The sequence below is a fragment of the Lycium barbarum genome, chromosome 9 (assembly GCF_019175385.1).
Source record: "Lycium barbarum isolate Lr01 chromosome 9, ASM1917538v2, whole genome shotgun sequence".
In the NCBI taxonomy this organism is placed as follows: Eukaryota; Viridiplantae; Streptophyta; class Magnoliopsida; order Solanales; family Solanaceae; genus Lycium; species Lycium barbarum.
In genome coordinates, this window is record NC_083345.1 from 23,804,384 (window position 1) to 23,824,384 (window position 20,001).

The 20,001-nt window shown below is 34.0% G+C and overlaps 1 protein-coding gene across 1 annotated transcript; it reads left to right on the forward strand.

Moving 5' to 3' along the window:
• The first annotated feature begins 13,311 nt into the window (after positions 1-13,311).
• Positions 13,312-18,669, forward strand: LOC132610358 (alcohol dehydrogenase class-3). The gene is made up of 9 exons (XM_060324663.1): positions 13,312-13,472; positions 13,764-13,900; positions 14,920-14,966; positions 15,084-15,409; positions 16,169-16,251; positions 16,333-16,408; positions 17,714-17,871; positions 18,043-18,204; positions 18,291-18,669. Exons 1-9 carry the CDS (start codon positions 13,439-13,441, stop codon positions 18,405-18,407), a joined length of 1,140 nt encoding a protein of 379 aa, XP_060180646.1. The 5' UTR covers positions 13,312-13,438; the 3' UTR covers positions 18,408-18,669.
• The last annotated feature ends 1,332 nt before the right edge of the window (positions 18,670-20,001 follow it).

Consider the following 20,001-nt stretch of genomic DNA (forward strand, 5'->3'; position numbering starts at 1 on the left):
GTTTTATAGGGTTGATTTATCGGATCATCACTTAATCACTAATAGTTATTATCATAAAGTTAACTTTTTTTTAAAATTTTATTTTCCTTCAATAAAAAAAAAGGTGATATTTAGAGATAAAAACTACTGCAGTTGAGTAAAATCAACTCTAATTATATACACTCTTCCCCAAAGCTCTACCCCCACCTCCCTCGCCGTCACCTCCAGCCCACCCCCTAAAGGACAAAAGAACCTTTGACTTATTACATCTAACCACGTCATGGTCACAAAATAATTTTGAACACACCGTTACCTTCGATTATTATTGTCCGTTTGGATTGACTTATAAGTTGCTTATAAGCTGTCTTTAGCTTTTTGAGTGTTTGATTGAACAGCTTAAAGTCATTTTGTGCTTAAAATAAGCTTAAAAAAATAATTGGGCCTGTTTGATTTAACTTATCTAAAGCAACTTATAAGCTGCAAACAGCTTATAAGCCAAAAAAAAAAAAAAAATTGGACTACCCCAACTTATTTTTTTTAGCTTATAAGCTGTTTGGATGGGATGCATTTTATACCTTGTTTGGTACAAGGTGTAAATTTATCCCAGGATAAGTTTATACCTTTTACCAAACATGATACAAAATATTAGTGTCGAGATATCCCAGTTTATACCATGCACCAAACAACCCCTAATTGATCAACTACGTACACCTAATCATAGATATATAGGCCGGTTATTTTATATGGCGTTTTGCGTTTTTTCTATTTAGGTAAATATTATTTTAATACTAAATAGTTTATTTAAAGGATAAATCTCCCTTTTACCTCTACTTTCTGCTACCATATATCAAAACAGAAGAAAAAAAAAAAGAAAAGAAAAAAAGACTGCTTCTCTGGTCAAAAAGGTTGACCGGTGAATTACCTTAATTGGCAGGAAACGTGACAAAACAATTATATTAGAATTTGCGACCGACCGACCAGGGTATCGCGGTCTTGAATTATAGAGGCACATCTTGCATGCACCTAAAAAAACAAAAGATCGATGCACATCTAGGATACTCATAAACATTTTTATCAGCATTTTATAAGTAGTATAGATATATATAAGTAAAATATTATTAAAATTATAGATATTAAAATCTGAACTTACAATTTCAAAGGTGTTAGTTCAATGATAAGAACTTAAAATTTTAACTTATCAAATTTAAATTCTTAATCCTTCGGATAAATATACTGCCTTCCACACTTGCTTTGGTTGATTTTCTCTGCGGATTCAATTCATTCATGTATTCGAGTGATCCTTTCTTTTGATTTTTCTCTCGCAGCTGCACCGACCTTTGGATCATATTTGCCTTCATAGGCAGGGAAGAGGAAGAAATATCCGGTGTAAAAATAGATCTAAAATTCAAAATTACTTCTCCGTCTCAAAATATTTATCGTCCTTATTAAAAATATGTGTTTCAAAATATTTGTTATTGTGGAAGTTCATGACCAAATTTGTTATTTTTTTCTCTTTGTTATTTTACACTTAGTAGTTTGTTCTTGAAAACTACAAACTGCTCAATTATAATACTACATCCGTCTCAAATTATTTGTCGTGGTTACTACAAATAGTTTTCTCAAATTATTTGTCATTTTAGAAGTTCAAGGCAATTTTTTTTTTTAATATTTTACCCTTTGTCATTAATGGAGATGACACCAAAAATAGAGTAAATTTTTTTTTTTTTTTTTTGGCAATTAAAGAGATATTTTATTAATCACCAAGTGTGTCTATACAAAGCAACTGTTAGCTAACCAGCCAACCTTTTGAACAAAACCAAAGCAACCTCGTCTTCTCCCTACCTGATAAACTCATTACCCCTGATACTTTCTACCTAGACTGCCCTCAATTCAAGATTTCTATACCTCTCAGTAATCTATTTACAACTTACTGATATATTCAAACAACCTCTTATTATTTCGAACTCTAATACAGATAGAAGTTTTTGTTTCATGAATTAACTTCTCACTGGTTATGCTTCTATTCTGATATAGCCGTGTATTACGTTCAATCCAGATTCCATAAACAGTAGTAGCAAAGCAAGCCTTCAGTAGCACATGTTGTGGCCTCCTTCCTTTAGCAGCCTGTTGCACCCAAGTATACTCTTGTTCCCAGTTTCCCACATTTCTGCTCCACCCTAGCCAGCTTAACATCTCCTGCCATAATGGAGAGAGATTATAACTTAGGCCTCATTTGTTTGCACTTATTGGAGGTCTGAATCTGAATGGTTCAGACCTTAAGCCATTAAATGCATTTGTTTGCATTAAGATCTAAGCACTTATTGGGTCTGAATAGGTCTTAATCATTAAGATCTTGAACCAAGTCTTAATATCATTAAGAGGTATTTTTGTATGGAACTTTTTTATCACTAACCCCAACCCTCCACGTCAACCCCACCCCCACCCACTCTCCACTTCAACCCCACCCATCCACCTCAACCCTACCCCACAGCCACGCACCCTCCCTCCACTCCAACCCCCTACTCCCCACCACCCCACCCCACCACCAACCCCAATCCCACCCCACACCACCCACCACCCACCCCCACTCCCCACTACCCCCACTTCCCACCACCAACCCCACCCTCACTCCCCACTAACCCTTTCATCAACCCCTACCCCACACCACCCACCCCCACTCCCCACTACCCCACCTCCCACCACCAACCCCACCAACCCTACCACTAACCCCACCCCTACTACCTCCTGCCCCTCACCCCAACCACCCACCACCCACTCACCCCTCCACCCCCACTCACCACCCACCATGACTACAAAATATCTCCACCATTACTAGTGAACATAAATGTTTCATTTTTTTTATCAAATAATATATTTTTTTATTAAATTTGTATTTATTTTCTACTACTTAGTTATTTTTTAATTTGAATTGTATATTTATTATGTTTAAATAAACACATTATGCACATTCAGATATTGAAAAACAAACAGTCTTAATCATTCAGTGTTCAGACCTAGAGACAACATCTTAATGATTTAGATGTGCATTCAGATTCAGACGTCTTAATCTTAATGAAAACAAATGAGGCCTTAGACATAAACAAGGGTAAAGTTAGTCAAATACCCCTCCTAACTAATATTCCTTAAGGGGAGTGTAAAACAAAAAAGCGACAAATAGTATGTGACGAGGACAAAGTGCATAGGAAAATTCGCTCGTACTCTGTCAAATTTTAGTATAGTTTAAGATATCGTCCCACAGAGATTGAAACCACCTAAGCTACATATGTGTATTGTCTTGGGTACTCTTTGAGAGAATCAAATTGATGAAAGGAGAGGTTTTGAAAGTATAAATTACTTAAAATAAAATAAACAACTTATTAGAAAATATAAAAAGAAAAGAGTTGGGAGTCGTTGAATCCACTTGGTACAATTATAATAAAATCTCATTCTATTAAATTACACAAAAGAATAGAAAAACTTATTTGATTTGATTTGTGTTATGAGGAATAAAGACCTCTTGCGATTAGCCCTTAAAATCACTTAACTTATTTGAGTCAGTCCCTCCGCGAGAATTAGAACTGAAAGAAATAAGATAGAGACCCCTCAAATCATTAAACTTATTTGAGTCAATCCCTCCGTGAGAATTAGGACCGAAAGAAATAAGATAACAATTTTAAACTAACAAAATTATTTGAGTTAATCCCTCCGTGAGAATTAGGACTAAAAGAAATAATATTGAGATTTTTGAATTGATAAACTAGCTTGAATTAATCCCTCCGTGAGAATTAGGACTAAAAGAAGCAAGATCAAAGATTTGAATATCAAGACATGAAAATATTAAAATAAAGACAATATTATAACATTATACCAAGCTTCTTCAACTATCCCAACAAAAAGAAACTACTCCATTAAGGAGTATGTAAGAAATAAATCAAAAATAAAATACTACTCCTACAAATATAAAATAAAAAGAAGAGAAATAGAGCAAAGACTATTTCTTGTATCTTGCTAAAAATTGGATGCCCTTTGCCTTCAGAGTAGCTTGCTACTTATAGAAATAAATGCCTGACTTTTTCTCCATAGACGCATCTGTGGATGCCATAGATGCGGCTGTGGTGACGGACGCATCTGCGGATGCCATAGATGCGACTGTGGTGACGGACGCGTCTGTGGATGCCATAGATGCGATTGTGGTGATGGACGGGTCTGCGGATGCCACAGATGTGACTGTAAATTTTCACGGATGTGTCTACGGAGTTATAGATGCATAAGTGGTTCTCTTCTTTTCTTTGACAATTTGTTCCTGCTCTTTATTTCTCTTGTATTCTTTTTCCTGCAAGATTTGTTAGAAGATATGCGGGAATATGATAGTATTATTAATGTTTTATTTATAAATCTTATTTTTTTATATACAAAATTACATGAATAATTTATATCCATCAGTATGTGACGGAGGGAGTAGAGTAAATATTCAATAAATAGAAATTATATCTTAAGAGAAAAATAAGGGTAAATGAGTCAAACACCCTCCCAATTAATGTTTTCTTAAGGGGTGTGTAAATGAAAAATACGACAAGTATTTAGACGTGAAATACTAAATTTAAGGACCTGTTTGGCCATGAGAATTATTCACTTTTTTCCGGATTTTTTTTTCACTTTATGGTGTTTGGCCATAAAAATTCCAAATAGAATTTGGAAAACAACCAAAACGTTGTTTTTCACTTTTTTTCATTTTTTGTTTTGGACCTTTACTTTTGTTTTTCTGTTTTCAAGTTTTACCCCAAAAGTTTTTATGTTGCTCAATTTTTATCCTAAAAGTTCTTACAACTTTTTTTACTGGTTAGAGGCAACTTATGTTGCTCGGTTGCTCTCCACTCCAACAAACATTGAACATCATGTGCTAAAAAGCCTTTAAAAGAAAATAAATAGGTGGAAATTTTGCAACAAAGTCATATTTAGAGATGCTATATTTTCTGTGTACACCAGTAGGTTTCTCAGTTGCAGCCTTTTGATGGAAAGAAACTGTCAGTCTTGATCACTCCATAAGCTGATCTCGAGTATAATTGCAATATTTCTCGCTCTGGTTATGTTTATTAATTGCTTTGAGTGATTTTACTAGTTTTTAGAATTTTTTTTTTGGGGGGGGGGGGGGGGGGGGGGGAGGGGGGATACAAATCATTTTAACTATATAGAAGAGCCGGTTGGCTACTTTTTCGTCGTCAGTCCATTAAAAAAAAGTGTGGGCCTCATATTAAACACAAACCAATACTAAAAAAAAAAAAAAAAAGAATAAAAAATTGAAGCCCACCGTCTCCAAAGTCACGGGAAAAAAAATGAACCCATATTAACAAAATCAAGCAATTTAAACAAAAAAAGTGAATCTCATATTAAAAAAAAAATAATGTAAAAAAAAAGTGCATCCAATATTAAAAAATCAAACAGTATTCATGTAATTTCCAAAGTATCTCATTAAATCAATAATGATGGATTCATTGCCACATGCGTATCACCCCAATAGTGGGAGCAAATGAAATTATTGTACAGCAAAAAACATAGACCCATATTATTGCTTTTCTTCAAAAGGTTAAGTAGCCAAACCATACAATTTTCTTTCTTTTTTTATATTAGCCTGAGATGTAATCTAGATATTGAACTGTTGTATTTGCTATTCCGCCATGTTATTTATTTGTTATGTTTATTGAAATAAATATACTTAAAATACTTATATTTTACTATTATATAGAAGAGCCGGTTTATAAGCAAGATCATCGTCCGTCCTTTGGTCCCACTTTTTTATTTAAGGGCAAAAAAATCTTTTGTGGTCCCACCCACTTTTTTATTTAAGGGCAAAAAAATGACATTTTATACTTTATATTACCAACTCTTCTAAAAAGTAGATAGAAGTACTTTATTATATTTCTATTTTTCTATTATATAGAAGCATCGGTTTATCCATGCTTCGTCGTTAGTAACTCTTAAAAAAAAAAAAGGTGGACCCCATACTAAAAACACCAAGCAATATTTAAAAAAAAAGGAAAAAAGGTGGACCCCACCCTCTCCAAACTCATGAAAAAAATAAAAGTAAACCCCATATTAAAAAAAAAGCAATGTTAAAAAAAAAAAAAAAAACGTGCACCCCATATATTAAATAATCAAAGAATATTTATGTAATCCCAAAGTATCCTCATCAAGTCAATAATAGTGGATTCATTGCCACATGCATATCAACCCATTAGTGAGAGCAAATGAAATTATTGCACAGCAAAAAACATGGACCCCATATTATTGTTTTTCTTCAAAAGGTTAAGTAGTCAAATACATACAATTTCTTTTCTTTTCTTATATTAGCCTGATATCTAATCTAGATATTTAAGTGTTGTATTTGCTATTCCGCCATGTCATTTATTTGTTATGTTTACTAAAATAAATATACTTAAAATATTTATATTTTAAAATAAGATAGAATTTAATTATTTTTTCATTTTTATTCTTACTCTAATAAATGTGAAAAGAGATTAATATCAAATGAAGATCAAATAATAAATAAGATAAATTAGTCAAATTATAATTCTAATTGACGTTTCCTTAAAAAAACCATGCAAAAAACAACATGACAAGTAAAATGAGCTAAACCGAGATTATTTACCAAAAATTAAAAAACAGTATTTTTTCGTTTAAATAGAAAATCAATTTCTACTTTGTTTCATTTTAAAGATGTAAAATTAATTTAATAATTTGAATTAGAATTATCCAAATCAAAATTTGACAAAAAATAATAAGTATTTTACACCTTTAAATTAATCGAATTAAAATTGAAAGTATCAACTGATGCTTAAATATTGCTATTGTTTTATCTCAACGAGAGGAAAATAGTTTCCTTTTAAACAAGTCTTCTCTTTTAAAAAGTATTAATAAATTTTTGCCGACTTTGTATTCGTAGCAAACACGAATATAATAAAGTTTTAGATACGGAGCACAAACTGCAATGTTATATTAATCGTGTTTTGAACATAGTATATATATATATATATATATATATATATATATATATATATATATATATATATATATATATATATTATATCACTATCCAAACACAACTACACACACATAGATACACTATAATCCAAAGTGTTGGGCCCGTGCGCAGCATGGGCATAGGCCATCTAGTTTTTCATATAAAGTACACTTCAATAATCAAATATTATTTGCAAAAACTATGATCAAACACAACTTTGAACTCTAACTCCAACTTCAAAAAATCCAAAAAAAAGTTGAAATCTTTTTTGGTTTCCATGGCCAAACGCCTACTTAGGGTGAACGCTTTATCATTGTTCAAATTAACTACCTACACTCGCTATAACGTATAAACCCGTTCAAAAGAATGATGCTTCTATTGGGAATGCCAAAACTATTGTAATTAGAGGTGTCCAAAAGAATGGTCAAACTATCAATCAAATCCAAAGCCGTCCAAATCGTTGCTGCCAATTAAAAATTGCAATGTGCAGTTACAAAGTCTTATTTCACTTGAAAGCAAATGCTACAACTTTCAAATGCCTCTTTAAAAATTGCTACTAAACCTTAGATCTAAACAAGGTTGTGGGATCATCAAATCGTAAAAAACGAAGTACGAACACCTGTTAGTTCAATTAAATTAAAAATGTGGCAAATATTCTGAAAGGTGGAATTTGAAAAGATTTTACGTAGATTCGTAAATGGTCAAAGATCCCGTGTGAGAAAGAAAAGCGCTAGTTAGATTCCTTATTCGGTGGGATTAAAATCTTAAACAAGTTTTTATATGATCGAAATACTACTTATATGTAATATCAAATGCTATTTTTGAAAGACATGTAATAAAAATATTCCTATCTACTTGATTACCACAAAAAAAAAAAAAGATATACCATGTAAAATCCTTTTAAAGTCCAGAAAAGCTAAGCCTAACATGAGTTGTTGGTCCATCTCATTTATGAACCCAAAGACTATATAAACAATGTACTAGAAAAGTACAAGAAAAATAAAAGTATTTTGCTGACACTTAGTCATATTATACCATTTGCCATTTTTTGCTAACAAAAAGTTACCAATAGTATGCAATATTCAAAAGACCAAAGAAAAAAAAATTCTTTTCAGTGTGTGGTTCAAATTCATTGGGAACACCTGGACGAGGCAATATATATAATTGAGGAAGATTGGAGGTTATTTGAATTAGTTTGGAGTCAAAACTGGTAGTTGATACGAGTTGAAAAATGCTTCAAGACACATGTATATCACTGCATATCCATGTATATCACAAACAAGTATACATGAATATACGCAGAGATACAGGAAATACACAGGGATACACAAAGATGCATGGAGGATATACAATATCGTTATACTCGTCGTCTTTCCTATTCTTCGTATACTTCAAATTTGGCTCCGAATTTTTGCCCAAAACGGGATCAACTCAGCTCTAATTGAGCTCAAAATTTAGTATAAGTTTCACGTAAGCGTTATCAAAAATATTTATGCACACCCACGTCAAATTACAACACTTTTCAAGTTTTGAAAATTTCAATCTCAAGCTTCAAAATGACTCTTGACGGAACCTCAAAATTTTCTCCTCCCAAATAGTGTTCAATTCGTGACTTTCAGCTCCCGTCATTATTAGTCAAATGATTGCAACAGGATTTCGAATCCCAAATTCCACTAACTTCTAATGGTCGATTCAAGTGTTCATAAAGTGGGCTTTTTTGATTTTGTTTCCTACCTAATATCTTAATCAAGTATGAAGCATTTCTTTAACCACGAATTGAAGCGTAAATTAGTGGGTGTGCGAGTTTCCTCCACGAATTTCAGCTAGAACTCAATTTTGGGATGATTTTGGAAGAATTTCAGCTATGGTTTGAAGGAACAATTGGGTGTGCGAGTTTCCTCCACGAACTATTACCAAATATTTATCAAAATACGCTTTAACTATTAGTAGTTCTCTTTTTTTACACGAATAATTGAGGTAGGAAAATGGAAGATAGTTGAGATGTGTTTTGATAAATAGTTTGTGATAGTTCATGTAGGAAACTCAAACACCTGATGGTTCATATAGAAAACTCAGGAAAAAGTAACAGTTCCGGTGTTCTTTTGATCATTACCTCTAAAATGCAAGGAGCAAGCTCGGCCACTAGTTAAAAAAGAAAAAGAAAAAGAGAGAGAATAGAGCTAAAGTGAGTGATTGCCATGCCCCAAAATGAATGACGATGGGACCGACAACCCGTCAATTTGCATGGAGCGAACCATCGTAACATGATTTCAACCCAATTCACCAAGTAGTTCAATTCATTTGATTAATCAAAATAATGAATGAGATAAACATCTTCTTAATTAAAGTGCATCAAATCTTAAACTAAGAGATGAATAAAGCGTCATTCGCAATGCCATATGAGTATCTATATCCAAAATAATACAAAATCTTTGTGGAGCCTTTATGACACCACGGACAAATTACTAAAACGGAAAAGGCTCAAATATGCCATCGAACTATCGGAAATGACTCATTTATGCCACTCGTCAATAGTTTGGCTCATTTATGCCATCGAACTATCGGAAATAACTCATTTATGCCACTCATCAATAGTTTGGCTCATTTATGCCATCGCTCATTACCAAAATGACTCATCCAAGTCATTATTCATTAATGCCGATTTTACAATACCAGCTATGACATGTGGTCTCCAACTAGATTATGGTTGTGGGTGGGTAGGGTGTATGAGTTGGATTTTTTTATGAATTTGGGATTTGAAATTGGGCTAGTTTAAGTAAACGACGTAGACCTCTAATTGTAGGCCACGTGTCATATCTGGTATTATAAAACCGGCGTTAATGAAAAATGGCATGGATGAGTCATTTTGGTAACGAGCGATGGCATAAATGAGCCAATTCCGATAGTTCGATGGCATAAATGAGCCAAACTATTGATGAGTGACATAAATGAGCCAAACTATTGATGAGTGACATAAATGAGCCATTTCCGATAGTTCCATGACATATTTGAGCCTTTTACGTTAATAAAATTATGGGGCTAACCCGCGCCATTACAAAATATACTATTGAAATGGAGTGATCCCACGAATCCAAAGGTAGGCTCACCAAAAGAATGAAGTTGCAAGGAGTCCTTGCCTGTATGTTCGTCGCCTGCACCTAGGGGTGGGTGTTGGGGTCTTCTGGATTTGATATGAAAATTTTGGATTGGGTATTTAGTTTTTTTGGCCGAAGAAATAACAATCTAAATCCAATACAAATAAATTCGGATTGGATCTTTTAGTTCGGTTTTGGATTAATCGGTTTGAATATTTCAAATTTTTTGTTTTGACTTTTGAGCCTTTAAGACATATTAGACTTAAATGGGTAGGGATGTATGGTACTAATCTATTGGACCTTTGGAAATTTATGATATGAGTAGGGCTGAATATAACGCGTTAAATTTTTGGATTTTCGATATCCGAAAATACATAGTACTAAATCCGATATCCATAAATTTTAATAATTAAAATTCGAAGTCCAATTCATAATCCAAAAATCCAAACCAAATATCTAAAAAGTTCGAATTCGATTTGAATTTCGGGTTTGGCCCAAACTATGCCCACCCCTACCTGCACCTGACCATTCGCTAAACCTGTCGCCATTAAATAAATGATGTGTGAATACGGATACTCAGGTGTGCGTCATAGCTGCCACTCGTGGTGAGGTAAAAGTTATACACACAAAAAAAAATGATTTTGGCCCCTACCGCGTTGCCTGAAAACTGATTTCTAGATGGGGCGCCATGGCTATTGTGACGCGCTCATATGCGCTCCTAGTGTGGCTGGCAAGCAGTTTCTAGTCCAAAGGCCTTAACTCTTTGTAAGAATGGCCAAATGACAAACGGTCTAAAGTGTTAAGAACTAGGCTTGAAGCTAAGGGCTTTAATTTGTTATATAGTGCATAACATAACTATGTATAAATGGTAAGTTATGCTCGTCTAAAGTTAGGCATTGTGTCCACTCATTTGAAACTTTTGTCCGTCATGTAATTCTCAACTTGGCTTAGCTCGAGGGCTCTCCGAAAATATACACTTGCATGGTTATTATCATGCTCAATTGACGTAGTGCTAGTCCTTAGCATTTTTGGCAGGCAAAATAACATTTTTAACCTTGTCAGCACACTTTTAGTACTAAACTCAATTCAAACAAATTTCCGAGGTGCTATAGTAATAAGTTGAGAGTTGGGCCAAAATTGCTAAATATTTTGCCTTTTAAGAATCAGTGTTTAACTTTCATCCCATTTTAAAAATTTAGCAAATATAAATATCCGCCAGAACTTTTGTTCCTCCTCCTCATTCTTCGTTTTCTCCTTCTTCTCAATTTTCTTTTTATATTCTAGAAAATTGTAAATCTATTGCTTATTTGTAGTTTGTTTGGATTGGTTTGGTTGAAGAAATTTGAAACGCCATTGATGGGTTTTTGTGAGCTTCATTGTTGGACAAGACAAAGTAAGTTATTGATTTTTGTAGGTTTTAGGACTTGTGAACAATTTGTTCTAAATTTACGATTCTATTAGGACTAAAATCCTGGTGCGGCGAGGACTTGTGAATAATTTGTTCCAAAATTACCATACAAATGATACTAAAGTCCTGAGAGTTATGGCAATGCAAATCTTCGCTCATCCATCCAAACTTCTATCGGCTAAGACTTATTTAAACTAGGTCAAATCTGGTAAGCTCCAAGTTATGACCTGCGTGCTCAAGTTATGACAATTGACATGTAAGTTAATTATAATTTACTAAACTTATTTAGAGCCTGTTTGGATGAGCTTATGCCTATAAGCTGAAACAGCTTATACGCAAAAAAAAATAAGTTGGAGTAGTCGAACTTATTTTTTTTGGCTTAGAAACTTTTTTCAGCTTATAAGCTGCTTTAGATAAACTAAGTCAAATGGGCCCAATTATTTTTTTGAGCTTATTTTAAGTACAAAATGACTTTAAGCTGACCAGCCAAACACTCAAAAAAACTGAAAACAGCTTATACGCAACTTATAAGCCAATCCAAACGGGCTCTTAAATTGACACAGAAGTTATCATATTTGTGCAAATCACCAAATTCAAGCATGGCAGAGGGCCCACTATCTAGATTGGGAATGGGGTTAATATAAGATATTATCACGAAGATGCTAGCTAAATTAAATACCATAAGACCAAAAAAAAAAGGATAAGGAGAGACAAATTGTTTTTGCTACTCCTATTAAGAATTAAGGTTGTTTTGAAAACTACTTAAAAAGAGGGATTATTGTGGTTTACTTTACTCGTATCAGATCAAAGTTGGAGACATGATCTAAATATGAGTTGTCAGATGCATTTATTTAATTTATTGAGGTTAGAATGGTGAGATCATGGAACTATTGAACAAATAAAATGTCGTGTGGATTTGTTGTGTGAATTTGTTATACTTGTCATACTTATGGATTGTCATGTGAGGCACATGTATTCGTTTTCACAGGAATACATCCTTTTATAAATTGATTTATCATAATTAAGTGATAAATTAAAATAAAAGTGTGAATTAATAATTATGATTTAATAATAATACATAAAAAGAAATATGCTATATATTTATTAAGTTGGTGTAAATATGAAGGTTTGTCGGTAAACTAATCTGACATAAACTTATGTTCTTCAATTTTTAGTAAAGCTTGCTCTTGCTAAATAGAATATGACAATCTACTTCAGATATAAAAATAATTTCACACTGTTACTGAATATTTGTGAAATGCTAATTGTATTGCTATTTATTTAGAAAGAAAAAAGAAGATTTAAATAGACCCCCGTTCTGGCAACATTCTACTAACCAATTATATTGCAAGGAAAAAAAAATATGACAAAATGGATTCACTAAAATTTTCTCCACAAATATCCCACAAGGAGCTGAATTATATACATTATACATTTGGCGCTAGAATATAAAACATTCTTTTAGAAGTAAATATTAATTCTATGAATTAATTAATAATATACTTAAACAAAACAATAAAAAAATACTCAAAATTATTGTCTGATTGCAGGTGTCTCCTAATTAGATTGGGGAAATCAAATAATAAGCAGTTTTATAAGGAGGACAACCAACTAGCCGATACATTTACAAGAATTACCCTATGGAAGATTGTGTATATGTATATTTATTACTATATTTTATACACTAGGTACATATTTTATAAATTAGAAGGTCGAATGACATTTAATTGTAATTTTCCCAAAAAGACGAGGGAAAATATAATTGCAAAGTAAGGGCGGTATGAAAATTCTAGTGGGCTGGGCTTAGTAATAATTGAAGTAAAAAGCTTCCTATACAGAATCGGATCTATTTGAACTATACACATCATCCTCAAAACACTATTGTTATTTTCTCTCACAAATATTAATTCTGTGGTCTGTAATTTGAGTTCCAAAATCATGGCTACACAAGGTCAAGTCATCACCTGCAAAGGTACCTTTTTCTATATTCTATTCAAATTCATTACTTTTAAAGCAATATCAAAGTCGGATCTAATACTAGTACACCCACTTATAGAAATGTATGTGTCACTTGTATTTTTGGTAAGCGGATAAGGTGAGATATCTCAAAACTAAGTTTGAGATTAAAATATATTATTTATCCTTGATAAATATAGATATCTCAAAGTCGGATTATAATAATTTAGTCTGCGAATCAAACGGCGCCTTTAAGTTAGTAGCTTAATGTGTGATTTTATGGATTGTGAAATGGTGTGATTATTAGCTGCGGTGGCCTGGGAACCCAACAAGCCATTGGTGATAGAGGATGTACAGGTGGCACCACCACAGGCCGGTGAAGTTCGTGTTAAAGTTCTTTATACTGCTCTCTGCCATACTGATGCTTATACATGGAGTGGCAAGGTAATTTAATCTACTCACTCGGTTTCAATTTGTTTGTCTAATTTTGAGTTGACGCGGAGTTTAAGAAATTAAGCAGGATTTTTGAATCTTGTGGTCAAAGATATGTAGAATGTACTAAAATGCCCTTTAATCTTGTGGTCTGAAACATGTCATGTTGGATATTGGAATCAAAGAGTTGTCAGGAAAGGAAAGAGGCGTTATTTTGGGAACGGACTAAAAAGGAAAGTAAGACAAAAACGGGAGGAATATATCTATATGTATACATCATTCTCCATGGACTAGTAGAGTAGTAGTTATTGATTTTACTCTAGTATTTGTCTAGATTATATACAAATGATTTTAGGATGATATTTCTTGATAAAAATAAGTAAGAAACCCACTTATTTTCCTGAAAAATAATTTCCAAGAAAACATTTTTTGTGGAAAACAATTTCCTTTCGTATCGAACACACCTTAAGTGCACAATCAGACAAACGGAACACCGGTCTCAAGCCAGATAAAGGAGTAGTTATGTGGTCTAAATTTGATGAATCCTTAAAGTACCTGCTGAATAGAGTGGAATGGGTTACAAAGGATCATTAAGCTGACCCCAACTGATTTGGGATTCGTGAATAAGCGGATTGATTGCTGAATCAGAGAATAGAGGTGAAGCGTTTTTCATTTCTGCAATAATATTGATTTGCTTTTGGGTGGCTAATATTGTGACATATCATTATATTCGTACAAAAAGCAGTTCAACTGGTGCAAAAGTAATTTTCCTTATGGATTTTCATAGAAACATGCATTCCCAGATTTTGAGCTTCTTCAGAACATATATGCTCAAGGGTATTCTCAGAATGCCGAGAACTTCTAGTTCTTTCTTTGGGAAATTTCCCACAACTCATTATTTTTGTGGAAATTAGTACTTTGGGAAACGATAAATTTGGAGTCAATGGTTTTAGATCATTTGTTTATTAAATTATTTGTGGTTGTTTGGTATAGTCACTCACAATTTAACACGTGTTTCTTTTTCCTTGAAGGATCCTGAGGGTCTCTTCCCATGTGTTCTTGGTCATGAGGCTGCAGGGTACATGCTCTCTTTATGTCGTAGCATTTTATTTGAATGTAGTAGCTTCCATTGAAGCAAAACAAGAGTTTTATCTGGATACCCTTTTTCTTGATCTTAGCCCTCTAAAATTTGCAGGATAGTAGAAAGTGTTGGTGAAGGAGTGACCGAGGTTCAGCCGGGAGACCATGTTATACCTTGTTACCAGGCAGAATGCAAAGAATGCAAGTTCTGCAAATCAGGAAAGACCAACCTTTGTGGTAAAGTAAGGGCTGCTACTGGAGCGGGAGTTATGATGACCGACCGCAAGAGTCGATTCTCAATCAATGGAAAACCGATCTATCATTTCATGGGAACTTCAACCTTCAGTCAGTATACCGTTGTTCATGATGTTAGTGTTGCAAAGATTGACCCAGTAGCTCCTCTGGAGAAAGTCTGCCTTCTTGGATGTGGTGTTCCAACCGGTAACTTGATTTCTAAACCTAATATGTGATTGAACTAATATCTTGCGGTTTCCTCCAAGCTAAGTCATGAAATATCTTCTGTATTTAATGCTGGACCTTGCTCCATTTCTAATCTGTTCTTTATCGATAATATATAATTGTAATAAACTGTTGGACTGGTACTCGAAGTTGCAGTTTCATGCCACTTCATCATCATACTATTAGTTGTTCTTATTGATTCCTTAATCTCTCAGTTTCTGTTAAAATTACTGCAACGCTTGACACCTGCCAAATTGAGAGCACTTCTGAGACAATCTGATTGTAAAGTCAAGACAGGATTTTGAGAGAAAATACCCCAAAGTAAAAGCTAAAAGAAAGAGAAGTAAAAGAAGAATGGAAAGTAAAAAAGGAAATTAAAACCAAGTATCATAGTGGGGCTCTTAGTGTATAAATGATTGATAGAGCAAGGATGGAAATGCATTTAGGTATATTGGTTAGGGAGCAGATCGTCATAGTAATTTGATCTATATGAGTTACTAGATAGTGCCTTTTGGTTGGTTAACCCAAGTGTCCATCTTATCTATCATTTTTCATTAAAACTTCAAGCTGGTTTATTCCCTAGATACACCAAGAGGAAGAAATAAAAAATCATAGAATGCCCATCTTTCTATGTCCCTTTGTTTTGCCAATATGTTGTGTTTTATTTAGTTTTAATTAATGGCTAATTACAATCTTCCTTATCCTCCTTGCGTTTTTGCATTGTGTATTTGCTGTCTTTAGGCCTTGGAGCTGTTTGGAACACTGCCAAAGTTGAACCAGGTTCCACTGTTGCTGTCTTTGGCCTGGGAACAGTTGGTCTTGCTGTAAGTATCTAACAATATGATTGTGTGTCAATAATTAAACTCCTTTAATATATTTATGTAATCTATCAATTTGCTTGTTAGGTGGCGGAGGGTGCAAAAACTGCTGGTGCTTCGCGGATTATTGGGATTGATATTGACAGCAAAAAGTTTGATAGAGGTACAGCTTTGTCCAATCTGTCTTAAGATTGTCTTTTAGGAATTTTAAGTATATGATTAGGTTCAGAGTGTATTTTACATCACATTTGTCAGAACTTGAGCTACTCCCTAGATCAATTTATGGTAGACTTCAAATACAAGTTACTAATGTTCAATCAAAAGCCAAATCCCCTAGGGCTTTGGTTCAATGGTAAGAGCGTGTCTCATGATGTGTGGATTAGGTGCACACCACGAGTTTGAACCCTGTTGCAAACAAAAACCTTGTATGTAAGTGGAGAAGGGTACAGGGGCGGGGCATTACCGCCGAGTTTTGAACCGTGGGCCCTTTGGCGCACGGGAATTTCACGGTTATTTAAAAAATGTTAGTTAAAAGCCGACAAATAATTAGCATTCTCATAAAAAATAAAAAAAAAACCGACAAGTAATTTCAGATTTAGATGTATATATGTAGGCGCACTTGTAGATTATATGTTTTATGAGTGCTTACAAGAATTTTTATATATCATCACTATGTCATAGTGGTAAATTGTGTAGAGAGCTTCCTTTTGGAATGGAATATAATGGTAATGGAAAAGCAAAAGAAGCCTAGTAATGATAAGTTGTCTTTATTCCCTTATCCTTTCTACAAAATCAAATGCAACAGCCATTTCTCCAACTAGAATGAGATAGATCTACTAGAGAGGATGCCGAACATTACCTTAGCCGATAGGTCTTAAAACCTTGGTTTCAACCAGTCAAACCCTATTGGTGCATTTTCTCCTCTTCGATTTTGCTGTCGATGCTAAAGCTCAATCTGTTATTCCATGACCTCTCTCTAGCTAATATGATATAATTTCAAGCTTTAAAAATTCGAAGGCAAGAGATATAATATTCCTTGACAAATCATTTGACACATATTGGAATATGGAAGCAACACCATAGATATATCTTTCTGAAACTTTCAGATTAGATGTCATAATTTTATCACTCATATATCTTGATTATCATCTGTATATTTCTGTATGATAAGCAGTAGATCACTCGTATAGAAGTCTGATGTATATATATGTTGTTTGATCTCAGAATAGTTCTCTTCCTGCATGCTGATTATAGGAGGAAACAACTTATGAAACAAAATAGTTTTGAGGCGTATGCCAGATTGAAAGTGACGGTGAAAGGACATCTGGTTAAATTTAATCTGATTCAAGAAATAGAATTTGGATCAAACTTGAGCAGCTCAACAGTTTTCATGCTCTAGTGTCCTTAATTTTTTTCTGTTGTGAAGTTTTCACATAATCTCATCCATATATTAAACTGTTGTATGCAGCCAAAAATTTTGGTGTGACCGAATTCATCAATCCTAAGGAGCATGAGAAACCAATACAGCAAGTCATTGTGGATCTTACAGACGGGGGTGTTGATTACAGTTTTGAGTGCATTGGAAACGTATCTGTTATGAGGGCTGCTTTAGAGTGCTGTCACAAGGTAAATTATGCTAGTGTCTAATCAATAAAATTGGTATGGCAGTTTCCTCGCCTCTTCACTCCGTTGAAATAGCTTAGCTGCCCCGCCCTACGTTCCCCTATCTTTATAATTTTCGTCTTTATGAAGAAATTAATCTATGTACAAGATACTGATACTGAATGTGTCCTGCAGGGTTGGGGAACCTCAGTGATTGTAGGTGTTGCTGCGTCTGGTCAGGAGATATCCACTCGTCCATTTCAGCTGGTGACTGGTCGTGTTTGGAAGGGAACCGCTTTTGGTGGTTTCAAAAGCCGATCACAAGTTCCTACGCTCGTGGACAAGTATTTGAAGAAGGTCAGTTTTTTCCTTTTCTAAAACTTTTTTCCACTTATTTCACCATTTGGCCACTGTTCATTTATCCAACTCTTCCATACTAACAGGAAATCAAGGTGGATGAGTACATCACTCATAATATGACGTTTGCGGACATAAACAAAGCTTTTGACTTGATGCATGATGGGGATTGCCTCCGGGTTGTCCTGGATATGTTTGCATGAAGTCTTTAGGCTCTTATGTTGCTGACTTGCTGGTTTTGTGCTGTTGCTCGGACACTATTTCCCTTTCCCTAATTATATGTGTGGAATAAAAAGAAAAGTGGGAAAAAGAGGATCAAGGGGACAAGAGGAACTCTTTGAAAGTAGGTGGCTTTTTGTTATCTTTCTAGTTAATGTTCTACTTTCAAGGCTGAACCACCATTGCTATGTTTCCATCAACAAATCTTCCCCTTTCTCAAGTACAAATATCTTTACCGTTGCTAAATGGAAACGTGAAAGGATATGGTTGCGCTTTTTGTTAAAACAAAATACCCTATTCGGGAGAGTAGTCTGAAATAGGTGTTAAAATGTTAGAATAAAGGGGAAAAATTGAAAAGGTAGTGCAAAGTAGGGGTGTCAATGGTATAGCGTGACCTGTTATTTTATAAAATTTATACCATATTAGTTTTTCAGTTATTTTATTTTGTATGGTCAAAATCAGACAGTTCGAAACCGTTTCATCATCAAGGTTTTACATGGTATGGTAAATTTTTTATTTTTTAAAAATTAAAACGTCATATGCATCTCACTATGCAAAATTCAAATAACACAGTTGGAAAGAAATCTTACTTTCATATGCATCTCACTATGCAAAATTCAAATAACACATATTGGAAAGAAATTAAGTAAGATGAGACTTAAGAACTGAACCTACTCCCTCCATTTTAACATAAATGAATTTTGATATATTTTTTATGATTCAAAATGAATGATTTTTTCAAAGTTTAACGATGTATTAATTATTATTTTCGAAGTTACCTTCTCTTTAATGGGGTTTTCAACATAATTAAATCTCTACATTGATTATCTCTAGTTTTAAGAAAAGCTTGAGAAAAAACAAAGGAGTAATATGATAAGTTACCTTTGATTAATATCCCTAATTAACTTTCTTAAGGAGTGTGCCACACTTCGAAAATTCATTTATTTTAGAATGGAGGGAGAATCCAATAAGAAAACTTTAAATTATACAAAAGGAAAATATCTAATACCTTGCAGTTTTTTGTTCAAGATCAATGGAATACCTTGTAGCTTATTACTCACGATGTTGGAACTAATTTAATTTCAATAGAAATAGCATAATAAGTTTCGGAGGTAGGCACCTTCGGGTCTGGTTGAGTTGGTTTGAGGGGAGGCCTCTATAAGGAAGGTCGCGGGTTCAAACCCCCCCCCCCCCCCCCCCCCCTAATACCTTCTCAATCTAGCTCGTCGCACGGGGTTTACCTAGTGCGGTTTACATCTCCTGTGTAGTTTACGAGCGATTGCACAGGGGCGGGTTTACCTAATGCTCACCACAGAGTGCTCACCCGAAGGGCAGAGGCTGTGGGTTTCCAAAAAAAAAAAAAAAGTTTCGGAGGTAGGACACGTGCATGTTAATTGCTTGTTGGCCTGTAATCGTTTCCATCACTATGCACCCCAAGACCGAAGGAGAAAAACTTAATGTTTCTTAACTTTTAAACTTTAGTATATAAAATATATTTTAGACATGTAAATTTATTTCGCACTGTTTGGTACTTTTTCCGTTTATTTGTGTTAAATTAAAAGTCTAGCCTACCTAATT

Bases quoted from the DNA above. Each gene is read 5' to 3' on its own strand.
- LOC132610358 (XM_060324663.1), top strand. From the start codon at position 13,439: ATGGCTACACAAGGTCAAGTCATCACCTGCAAAG. The intron at 14,967-15,083 runs GTACATGCTCTC...TAAAATTTGCAG, and splicing joins CTTGGTCATGAGGCTGCAGG to GATAGTAGAAAGTGTTGGTG. The intron at 17,872-18,042 runs GTAAATTATGCT...TGTGTCCTGCAG, and splicing joins CTTTAGAGTGCTGTCACAAG to GGTTGGGGAACCTCAGTGAT.